The 12,889-nt window shown below is 38.5% G+C and overlaps 1 protein-coding gene across 1 annotated transcript; it reads right to left on the minus strand.

Annotated features, from left to right (window-relative positions):
* Nucleotides 1-584: 584 nt before the first annotated feature.
* LOC135465846 (centrosomal protein of 72 kDa-like) lies at nucleotides 585-12,799 on the minus strand. The gene is given in 14 exon segments (XM_064743209.1): nucleotides 585-830; nucleotides 832-950; nucleotides 1,687-1,801; nucleotides 3,768-3,946; nucleotides 4,444-4,618; nucleotides 5,007-5,161; nucleotides 5,773-5,852; nucleotides 7,223-7,424; nucleotides 7,785-7,910; nucleotides 8,762-8,929; nucleotides 9,569-9,723; nucleotides 10,000-10,037; nucleotides 11,964-12,091; nucleotides 12,730-12,799. Coding segments are annotated over 14 exon segments (1,872 nt in total). The 3' UTR covers nucleotides 585-668.
* Between the last annotated feature and the right edge of the window lie 90 nt (nucleotides 12,800-12,889).

Consider the following 12,889-nt stretch of genomic DNA (forward strand, 5'->3'; position numbering starts at 1 on the left):
TATAATTCTCTTAATTTACAATTTTCGGAAAATATAGCCCCAGGAGATTTAGTTAGTTGTCACATAGAACTCATTTTATGTATTTAGCTGAACCGACTCAAAAGTGCAGAATTTCCTTTGGCAGTACATTTCTTTAACATTGTGTAAATTCAAGTCAGAAAGCACATCTCAAGTGAAGAGCTCTTGATATAGTGTATGGGTGGGTAAATGACAACATACTATGATACGCCCTATGACGAGCCAGGGTATGCCTCTTCATCAAAAAAAAAAAAATGTTTTGGGACATTTAGACCGATTTAAATTGTTGTTTACTGGGCAGAATTAATCTTTTTTTCAATGTCAGAGGGTATAAAAATAAACTTGAAAATCATCTAATTTGTGGAAAATTTGACTATCCTGGCAATTTTTGCTTTTGAAAACATATTTGCATGATCAGAAAGTGATGAAAAATAGGAAATTGATGAAAAACCCTTATGTTCACATGAAATAAAATTGTAGATTTTCATTTTTACTTCTCATCAACTCTAGGTTTTTAGAGTTGGCTCACCCGTAAAAAGTAAAAACAAAAGATAATTTTTGTCGCCTCGGTGTCCTCCCCATCCCCCCCCCCACACCATATACACAAAAAAAGGTCATGACTAAGTTATAAGAAGGTTCACTGGCTCTTCTTATTCTAAATATGAAGTTGGTGTCACATTATTGCTGGTAGAGAAACTGTTCATGGTTTTCTTGAGTTGATCGTAGCTCCAATGTAACTGCCGGACCTCATGCTGGTGACGACTGCGAGTCTCCTCTAAGTCCTTCAGCAGATGGTCGTTGGTCTGTACCAGGGGACTTGTGACTTTCTTGTAACATAGAGGCCAATTCCTGAACGTGGCCTACCTGCTTCAGACGCATGCGTAACTTCTCCACTTCCTGTCGCAAGTCACCATTCTGCTTCTCCAGCTGGTCTGTGAATAGAGAAACTATGGAATTAGCAATTAATTGGCTAATTTGTAGCGGGCTAAACTTTAGTAATAATTGTTTTATTTATTTATATGATTGGTGTTTTACGCCGTACTCAAGAATATTTCACTTATACGATCACAACCAGCGTTATGGTGGGAGGAAACTGGGCTCCGCCCGGGGAAAACTCACTACCATCCACAGGTTGCTAGACGAACTTCCCGCATACGGCCAGAGAGAAACCAGCATGAGCAGACTTGAATTCCCTGCGCCTGCATTGGTGAGTATTTCACTTCTTGAGCAGCTGCCAATATTATGGTGAGAGGAAACCCACAACCAAGTCGGAGAGGAAGGCAGCATGAGATACCTTTAGCAATGAAGTACTTTTTCTTTGGTGCAATGGCTACTCGAGACCCGCGCCAGATTGACCGCTACGGTACTGTGTTTGCCCACAAACATGACAAAGTGCCATCGCAAAGGCAGGATCGAACAATAGAATACACAGTTTAGACTTTAATTACTTTGGGCAGGAAAGGTTCCTTACTTTTTATTATTTTTATGTGAGGTCACAAATACTCAAAGTAACCTGTGAGTTTCCTCATTTTCCTTTAATCACTTTTTAAGGCATGAACAAAATACAGAAGACTTAAAACCACAGAAAAGCAATGGATATGTATCCTCTCTTCTCAAGGAAGGGGGTATTAACTAGGGTTATGAAACCATGCATGGCTATATGCCTACCGATTTGTGACTGAGAAGTGTCACTGTTAAAGGCTACGGATTTCGTCTCGGTGATCTTGTTCTGAAGATGCTGGTTCTCCCTGATGTATTTCTGCAGCTGCGATCGTAATGTTTCCTAGACAACACAAAATATTACTATCCTCACTAGAGTTTTACACTAGAATTACAAAGGCAAAATTTAAGAGCAACAGAATTCTCAGAATCAGGCAAAATGTGCAAATCAATGATGAGAAACATTTCAGGGCACTTATATTGTCCTGCCCAGTTAACACTTGCCACAGTGTTACACTTAATGCCTAAGGGCCAGTGGTAGGTACATAAGCACTTGGTGAAGAAACACATACTTCCACCAAGGAATTTAACAAAACAGTAATGGCTATCAGTTTTCTGTCTATTAAGACAACATGTGTCTATGTACCTAAGTGAAGATCCTCTTCAAATGAAGATATGTACATATAGTGTTAACATTATAAGGTTTCATATGGCCTTACTCAAAAATATTTCACTGATGCAACAGCAGCCAGCATTATGGTGGGAGGAATTGGGCAGAGCCCAGCCGAAACCCACGACCATCCTCAGGTTGCTAGCAGACCTTGCCACGTATGATTGGAGAAGAAGTCGCCATGAGCTGGACTTGAACTCAGAGCGAGGGCATTGGTGAGAGCTTCTTGACTTATTGTGGTGCACTAAGACTCTATTAACCACCAGGCCAGCTTTCCTATCGCAACTGAAAAGGGCATAAAAAACGCCTTGCCTCTTGTACAGCTTCAGGCATGTAATGAACTTCATCCATTTTTCAAAACGTCATTCAACAACCAAGCTGGCCAGCCAAAACTATATTCTGAAAATATAGTGTTGGTGAAACTTTGCTCTTTTGTGAAGCGTCTAACATGGACAAAATAATCACTGAATCTTAACTTGTCCTTCTACATGAAATTATAAGACAAAGGACTGGGTAACTGTGAAATGAATATCATTCATATGTACTGTATATACTTTGGTATGGAGTGGTTTTACTGCTGTGCTACAATGACTACACTATACACGACTGAGGGCATTTATTCCATGACTGCAATTTTCAGCCACACTCCTGACAACAAATGCATCACTCTTTATGCTCTCCAATCTCTATCACCACAGGCGTATTTTCTATGAAAACTTACTGAAAACTGAAAGAATGCCATGTTCAAATGGTCACAATCAGAAAGAAATAAAAAAAAAAAAAACAACTTTAGCTGTTTCAACCTTTCTTTCTACTGAGACTTGCTTCATATGCATAGCCTTTTATCTGAGGTTACTGCACATGCATGCATGAGGTGAAGTTTGTCTAGTGGTGGCAGTGATATAAAGAGAGCTCATGCTAAGGGGAGAATACTTGACTTCAGCAGAACTACATTCTGTATACTCAGTGCACCTTGACCGGCCCGGATAGCACAGTTGGTAGAGCGTCCACTTCGGGACCGGTAGATCCAGGATCAATCCTTGATCGAGTCACACCTAAGACTTTAAAAGAGGAAGTTGTAACTTCCTCGCTTGGTGTTCAGCATGAAGGGGATAGTGCAACGACTGGTTGACCCGTATCAGTATAAGGGCTCGGGCGGGGCGGCTTACTTGCCTTCGGCAAGTCGTCTCAGTGAAGCAGCACTAAATAAAAGAGCGGTGGAAATCCGTCCTGCAACAAGGAGGCACATTACACGTACATGCACCCTAAGGATTCCTTCGTCGTCATATGACTGAAAAATTGTTGAGTACGACATTAAACCCCAAGCACGCACTCACTCAGTGCAGCTTTCACCCAGTATAATTCACTTCAATAGAACTACATGTATATATATGTAGGTGACTACCACTACAATTTTCAGACACACTTTCACTAATTGTCCGTATAGTAAAACCGGTGAGTTAGGGCAGAATACGTCTACATTATTGAAGAACAACACCTGTTGAATATTGTATTCTGAAGTTTCAGGTAGCTATACTATCCCCATTATTTACAAGCCCAGCTACCATATTAATATCATTCTCAACTATATCAAAGACACAACAGATGCTGGCAGGTTGAATTTGAGTTCAGCACTCACCACATCCTGATACGCCTGTTTCAGAGATGCCTTCAGATATGCTTCATTCAGACTATTTTCCTTCAGCAGTTCCGTGTTCTCTCCCATTTGCCTTCCGTCTTCTCCTGCCCTAGGGTTCTCACTGTTTTTGCCATGAGATAAACCAATTTCCAGCCTATCCAGCAACTCTATGGCCACACCTGCAACAACAACAGAACACTGAGAGCATCAAAACATGGTAATGAGGTGGGAGGACAGGCAGATGGCTTACTGGAGATCGAGGCAGGTAGGCATGTAAAACTCAAGGAAAGCAATTTCTTTCAACATCATTCTACAAGGTGACAAAAATTAAATCTGGTTTTGATCCACCTCATTCATCTAACATATAATGCCACGGAAAGAGTTTTCTGTGAATTTTGTTTAATTTCTTATCAGAAAAACTTAAGTGCTGTCTCTATGTTCACTAGCAGGAAAAAAAAAACACCATTTCAGTAATTTTTTACTCATCCGTAAGAAGAGCTGTTTAAACATTCAAGGTCGTGTATAGAGTACGAAAAACATCTTCAGATGTCAAGACCCCCATAACACCGGTACTACAGTCCATAAAACCCACTTTTGCAGCATTTTCCTTCAAACAAAACCTCTCTCTAATTTCCCGCCACCCCTTACAATGACAATAATTGCAAATAAAGCTTACTTTTAAACTTTGGGTTCTTGTGAAGTGATTTGTTTCCATTCCAGTATTTGTCAACAAGATCTAAAAATGCAATTAGAAAGTCTCTATGCTGGGGGCCTAGGCTATCAGGAAAGGTAACTCCAGTACTTTGCTTCCCATCTGAACCACCTGGAGACTTTTGCTTTGGGCCATTGGACTGAAAATCAAAAAAAAAAAAACTATACAAAAAATCTTCACCGGTATAAAATATAATAACCTGTTACGTTTTATAAAGCATATGATTTTAAAATCCTCCACTTTCAGTAAATGCAGTCGGAATCATGTCCTCAAATGAAAAAATGAAAAGTGAAAATGACTACACACAGGATTGCAAGAAAATTTAACTGTTCAGTGATGAAATAAATTTTACCAAATTTTAATAAAATTGAAACATTTAGACACTTTTTTCCCCACCAATCAGACTGTTTCTCTAGTCATTCTGTATATTCACATTCACCATCGTCCTCATGTTTTCAAGAAGATTTTGCCGAGTGATCATAATAAGATTTACAATTCAGTACACAATTCACTGATGCAGACCACACCTGCAGTCCCTGGACCGGCTGCTTATCATCAGAGAATCTTAGTTTGCCTGCAGGAGAAGGAGGAGCCCCGGGGGGTGGTGTACTAGCAGCCTCCCATTGTGAATCACATGGAGGAGGGGGATTGCCACCCTCAAATCCCTCGGACTCAACAAAACCTGAAAGTACAAGTCAAGTGCTTAATGGCAAATAAAGGACATAAAATAGTATTGCTGGTACTGAAACGTACATTTTCCCAGTGCAATATAACCCTGCCTTTCAATTTATCTATATTCATTAGATTGGAGTGTTACGCTCTACTCATGAATATGTCACATATACAACAACAGCCATCAATATGGTGAGAGGAAACCGGGTAGTGCATGGGGTAAACCCCCCAAATATCTGCAGGCTGCTGGGGGACCTTACCATATACAACTGGAGAGGAAGCCAGCATGAACTGGGTTTGAACTCCCAGAGGCACCTGGGACATTGTAGTGTGCTAGGATCCTAACCACTAGTCCCCCTACCTTTCGAACAAACACTGAAACATCTTCCTAAGATCGACAGAGCTCTCACCATCAAGCAAAATATGTAGCTTAGCCTTGGATGAAATTTTACTCACAGGTTTTAATACAAAAAGTTTGCACTTGGTTATGCATGAATGTGCATGAAGGTAAACTTTATAACTGATAACTTACAGTTTTGATCTCCAAAAATCTGTCACTGTTTCTGTGTTCATGAACTTGAATTACTTCTAAAAACTGCAACCTTAGATTAGTTACATTACCTGGATGAGGTGTAAAAAAACCATGACTTTTGTATTTGGTGTAGGCTTCCATTTCATCTGTGTATTTCAGGTTAGGGTCGCTGAAGTAAACAGTAAATAAAAACCATCTTCAATTACTATATTTATTTATTTATTTGAGTGGTGTCTTAAGCCATACTCAAGAATATTTCACTTATATGACAATGGCCAGCTTTATGGTGGGAGGAAACCGGACAGAGCCCGGGAGAAAGCCACAACCATCCGCAGGTTGCTGTCAGACCTTCCCATGTATGGCCGGAGAGGAAGTCAGCATCAAATTACTATGAAGTGATACATTTTAAGTGATCCTGATTTATTCATCCACCTTTTAGGGTGACTTAAGAGTTTTTGTGTGAAGTCTGAATGATTTGTTAACAGAAAATACTTAAAGTGTTGGCATAAAAAATATCATTTTAAGGGATTGGTGAGCTTCTGAAAGCACATCAGGCCAAAACTTAGGTAAAATACAGTGACCATTCCTGCACAACACAGCACACAATGTGTACACATTTCCTAAACAAATGTATCAATTATGTTAACAAATATCATGCTTGTTTAACTTCATACAGCAACCTGCGGATGGTCGTGGGTTTCCCCCGGGGTGCTCGGTTTCCACCCACCATAATGCTGGCCGCCGTCGTATAAGTGAAATATTCTTGAGTACGGCATAAAACACCAATCAAATAAATAAATAAATAACTTCATGCATCAATGGTTGTTCACTTCATCGCGTTTTACCACTGACTGGTCCTCTAAATTCTACCAACAATGCTGCTGACACCAGTTTTTTTTTTTTTTTTAATTTGAAGTGATTTGCATTCAGCTGGAAGAGTTTTTTGTGTTGACACACCACCCTCCAATGGGCAATGATGCAGACAGATATCAGTGCTTCTCAAAAATGATGTTTAATAGGAATTCCTTCCCAATGACATCATTTTGCGTCATAAATGCAGTTCCCTTACAGCTCGGGTAATCCATAATCAACCTTGATTTAGGAGAATGGAAAGGTATTCCCCTTGTTACACCGCATAACAACACTGATCTGAATCAAAGTGAACATCTCAAAAAACGTAAAAACAGAGCTATAAAGAGTAACATGATATTTGCGTCCTGAGCAGTAATTCTCTGGTGATATATAAATAAAATGTTTTACCACAAGATTTCCCTTACCACAATAATGGACCGGTATAAAATTTCTGGCAACCCGTGACCTGCTTAGTGCCCCCACTTTAGGCTCTTCCCCACAACAGTTGTGTTGATAGCTATCACCGCTGACATCCCCACAATGGTTTAAAGCCATTTTTACACCTCATAAAGAAAGCTCAGTAGCCTTTTTGTACATTTATATATTAGGTCACTTCCTAAACTCAATATTAAGACATAAAAAGTGTTTCGTGTATCTTTTAATGTAATGGCCACAAAGTGGACTTACCCAACTTGCTGAGCGTCTGACTGAGGGGGTCTCATCAACGATGGTGAAATGGTTCCATTAGTTGGTACTCTTGGAATGTTGGGATATTTAATGGCGGCACTCGTGGATTGTGTTGGCTCTGAGTACAAATGACCATTTGAAGCAGTATTTGGTTGAGCAGGTAAATTCCTTGTGTTCAGTGAGTCAGGGAGGTGCTTTAAGTCTGAAATGATCAAATGTCATCACGTGGTACTACGGCTCATGGTTAAAAGAAAAAGCTAGAATCAAAGACTGTGATCATCAATGCTCCTTTATTCTGTTTTTTTTTTCAAACATACAGCACATTATACGTGCATACTGAAACATATTCAGACTTCCTTAAAATGAATAAATGCATTTTTATTGAAATACAACACTATTATTACATAGTTTTTGTGCAAAGAATTTGGTGTCGAAACAATCATACAGTTAAACAAATGAAAAGAATTCTATTTAATTTCGGCCAATTATTTCTTGGTAAATTCTGAATGCTGCCGAAATCATTATTGTTGAAAGATGTCATGGGTCATGTAGATCTGCTTACCGTCCAGAGAGTATTCTATCATGTCATCCTCCAGAGCTGCTGAACCTGTGATTTGCCGCGGTCTGCTGAGGTCACCATTAGTACGGGCAATCAAGTCCAGAACTTCCACATCATCATCATCCAGAGCTAGTTAATAAAAACCAAACTTCCACATCTTCATCATCCAGAACTAGATATCCAGAACTAGATACACAAAACCCAAACTTCCACATCATCATCCAGAACTAGATACATAAAAACCAAACTTCCACATCATCATCCAGAACTAGATACACAATAACCAAACTTCCACATCATCATCCAGAACTAGATACATAAAAACCAAACTTCCACATCATCATCCAGAACCAGATACACAATAACCAAACTTCCACATAGTCATCCAAAACTAGATACATAAAAACCAAACTTCCACATCATAATCATCCAGAACTAGATACACAATAACCAAACTTCCACATCGTCATCCAGAACTAGATACATAAAAAGCAAACTTCCACATCATCATCATCCAGAACTAGATACACAATAACCAAACTTTCACATCATCATCATCCAAAGATAGATACATAAAAACCAAACTTCCACATCATCATCATCATCCAGAACTAGATACACAATAACCAAACATCCACAACATCATCATCCAGAGCTAGATACACAATAACCAAACTTCCACACCATCATCATCCAGAGCTAGATACACAATAACCAAACTTCCACACCACCATTGCAAACAACTAAGTTACTAGGAGTTGACAAACTGCCCACTGACAATGTTAAATAACCAATACCTATAAATACCGTGGTCGTGTGAATGATGATATTGCATTAAATTTTTTGGTCAAACAAACCAAAATTTAAGTCACATGTGTGATTAACTGATCGTTAACTTTGAGCCCTGATACACTGTAAGGAAACAATGAGAAGATTGCAATTATTTGCTTATGAAACTGCATATGAACTTAACGGCACACCTGTGGCGCGCTTGTTCTGAGCCTGTAAGTACTGCACACGTGGGTGGCTCTGCCTGTCTGCCACATCTGGGGTGGGTGGAGGGGTGGGAGCACTGAACTCTGCAGCTTGACTGGAGGTGAAGTGAATCAGCGCAGTCTGCCTCTCTCTGTCTCGCACGCCACGGTCGTCTGACAGGTATACAAAAGTATCAATGAACATTTTAGGGGGAAGGAAAGTTCCTGGGCCCGGTTGTTTGAAAGTGTACTAAAGGTTAAGCCAGGCTAAAATCTTAATACCAGTCATGGCCTCATACAAAATAATGTGATTTTAGTTCAGACTACAGTTCATACGGGGCTTAATTTTTTAAACTAAGTTTACAGTTTTAAACAACTGGGACAAATACATGTATGTCTTCAACAAGAAATTTTCCACAAATAAAAAGCTTTTTAACTTTTTATTTTCATACCCTCAGATGCCCCTATGACCTTGGAAATAGATTAATTCTGCCCATAAAGCAACAATTAAAATTGGTGGGGCCTAAGTGCACAAGTTGTACTTTGGATTTCTCAACTTTTTACTGATTTATTTCAGGACTGTTCGCTGCATATGCCCAGTAGTGCAAGACATAAGAGGTTCTACAAGTCTAGGTGTACAAGAATCCTGTCCACTTTAGTCAGACAGCAGCAGAAGTCAATGCAGCATTCAAATGTGTGAATAAGCATTGCCATAAACTTCTTCCTTAAGAAAGCTAAACATATGCTCAGTTCCTTCAGGTTGGATATCTGACATACGTCCGTAGACTGGGCACAGAGCTAGGATGAACTCACCTAGTTTCTGTAGGTTGGGTAGAAGATGTATAAGATAAAGTCGGTAGTCCGGCTCATCCCTCGCCACTGGGTTCAGCCTGAGGTCTATTTCCACAAGCTTCGAGTTGTGTCGAAGTCTCTTCAGTTCTTCTAAGCTACCAATACTGTTATAATATCTGGTACAAGTAGTTATGGTTGTATACACAGATTTTAAGACTTTAAATATTTCACCCAAAAACGGGACAGATCAATATGCAAGAGGACACGTCACTGTTGAAAAGGGACATCAGTAACAAGGTCTGAGCGATGAGAATAAGCTATTTCAAACTTTGGGTCCACTTACCTTAAACAATAATTTGAGATATTATTGTATGACTGGTATAAGCAAAAAAGATTTCACTTCAAACTGAATTTCAGTGCAGTCATAATAGTGACATATTGCAAAAGGATACAAGTTGACGTTTTCCAGTAGCTTTAAATGTTCCAATCCCTAAAAATAAAATACAGTCATTTTTATTAATACAGTCATTATCATTATTATTATTCCATATGTGTACACACAACAAGCCCTGTTGTTTTGATGTTCCAATCCCTAAAAATAAAATAGTCATTATTATTATTATTATTCCACATGTGTACACACAACAAGCCCTGTTCTATAGCACTGGTCATAAAATGTTCATTACCCACCCGCTTTTACCATAATTTCTCAACTTTTTCACATATGAAAGAGCAACTTTGAGTGCATGCAGTTTATGAATATTTATAATTTGTTTTTAGTGACAAAACTACATTGGTTGGATTGGTCAATTTCTGGGCTTCACAAAAAGTACATCTTTTTCATTCTACACAGAATAATGCCATCAGATAATGGTTGAAACAACATCTTGCAAAGATGCGAAACGATTGAAAAATTAAAGCATTTTATCTGTACAAGCTGAAAACATAGAGAATTGTACATGTGCTTACTTCAGGGAGTTTCAACAAGTTACAGTATTTCACCTAAAGTTTGGTATGTAAAAATGCACTTTCAGAAGCATGTGAAGGCCTTAAAATAACACTTCTGAAAGAAATTTATCACACTTCACAAACAACAACAAAAAAAGTAAGTGAGCATATAAGGTGAATCAGTCAGTCAATCAGAATCAAGCAAAATGTGTCATTTGAAAATTCTAAACTTAAACGATACATGAAACGGAACTATAAATGTAATTATAGTTCTATGGCAAATAAAGAAAATTATGCCTCATAATTTTGGTTAAAAAAATTTCATTTTGGGGGTATTTTTATACCTGTTAATTACCTCTATATATTATGCATATTTTTTAGAAATTTTTTTAGAAATTATGTCATCGTTGATCTTGCTCGGAACCCGGTGAATACCCCCTAAGTGTCCGAGCCCAATGAGCTATGTCGCCACAGTTTGGGCAAGGTGACATGTACAGAGATCTGTACGGCTTCTTTGATCCACACCCCTAATCCTGCCCCCTTTTGGTCTATTCCTCAAACACCGGCCCCATTTGGCCAGACCCATTAGGTCTCTACCCCAAAGAGTTCTTTTTAAGCAAGAATCATCACTGACGTCACCACTGCAAGCTACTTAACTTCTGGACTGCCCTCTGAGGCCTTAAGAAAACTGTACTTTAAAGCTGGTTTTACCCCCCAAAGTGGAAGTTGAACAATTTGTTTGTACTGTGATGTGTTATTACACACGATAATCTGTACATTACGAAATAAAAAAGCATCTGATGTATCCCTTAAGGTGAAATACAGTATGTGCTGTTACAAATGGGTAAACTAAGATTTAAACAGTAGAAGTACATGTTTTACAACATTAACACAACTACATGTATAACAGAAACCTACTGGGGGATATTATGCATTTTGTATTTTTTCATCAGTTTTAAGTACGTATATACTAACTACAATTTCAGAGCCATCCCAATGTTATACCACGGGCCTTTGCATATATAGATGCTACAGGCCTATGTGGTCATAGTACAATATGTGTAGGCCCATTGTATATACAAAGAAGGACAAGGCTGGAAACACAGTTTCACTGACTTTAGATATACATACAATACATCTCCCCGTTAGTTTTACACTTATCTGTACTTTCGGAATTACTCCCAATGTAACTACATTGAGGTCTATTTTCAACAATTTCTGATATTTACCTGCCTCAAGTAAATATCAGAAATTGTTGAAAACAAGACATCGATGTTTATTCTAATTGAACTCACACAACAGCATGAAGTACGGATAAATGTAAGTTAAACTGACGGAGAAATGCTTTATTTTTAAAATCGGTGAAACTTCGTTTTCAACCTTGTCCTCGTTTATATGTAAGCCTACAGTACACATATAGTATGACTGGGCCTGCAAGGTCGATATGAGGGCCTATGGTTATACCTACAGACAAGCTTGTCAGTGCATTTCGTGAGAGATCCAGTATTTTAAGGCGAGTGAATTTCCTCAAGGCTTTTCCAAGACAAGTAATTTTTTCATGGTAAGTCCCAGGCAAGGATAGGGATTTCACATCCTCTGTGGAAAAACAAAATAATAGAAATTAATAATAACTTTTAGTGTTTCTAATACAAACAACTGAGATAGTGCAGAATGGCAATTTATGTGTTGCTAGACTACAGATCCTAGATAAGACAAATTATCGGAAGTCCATATATACTTGTATATGTATACTTCAGCTAAAAACATAGAACTATAATGTAAAATGGATGTACATGAAGGGCCTATAAAAATAGACAGATGAGGCCATCACTAAAATTATGCTTGTGAGGTGTAACCTGGCTCACCATACAAAACAGGGCCACATTCTTAAGCTTTATGGGGCATTTTGATCATTTTAAGAAAATGTTCTCTCCATGTTAATCTTCCAAAAATTCCTATCTTTTTCACCAGACAGAATAATAAGAATACTAACTGATCCGACTTTTTCTGAGCGGGTCAAGTTATGTTCAACAAAGTTACTGAGGATGACATATTACATTATTTTTGATAGTGCCGGCAAAGAAATCCTGAAATGTCATGTCAGTACATGAGTCGATGTGTTGATAAAGATAGAACACGGCAAAACACTGTGGCTTGCATCGAAATGAATTCTGGAATAATGGAATAAAGTAAATTTGCATTCATCGTCAACTCAGAAACTTGATCTTTCCTACCTAAGTTGTCATGTTTAAGCTTCACTCGGGAACGGACTGCTTCTTCTGTCAGTTCTGTTAATGCCGCCATCGTTTCAAATGACAGGTAATCAAAAGAGGTGAAACCATGAATTTAAAATGGTCCCAAAACGAGGCATTTACATGTTCGTGCTGCAAGTTC

The sequence above is a fragment of the Liolophura sinensis genome, chromosome 5, assembly GCF_032854445.1.
Source record: "Liolophura sinensis isolate JHLJ2023 chromosome 5, CUHK_Ljap_v2, whole genome shotgun sequence".
NCBI lineage: Eukaryota > Metazoa > Mollusca > Polyplacophora > Chitonida > Chitonidae > Liolophura > Liolophura sinensis.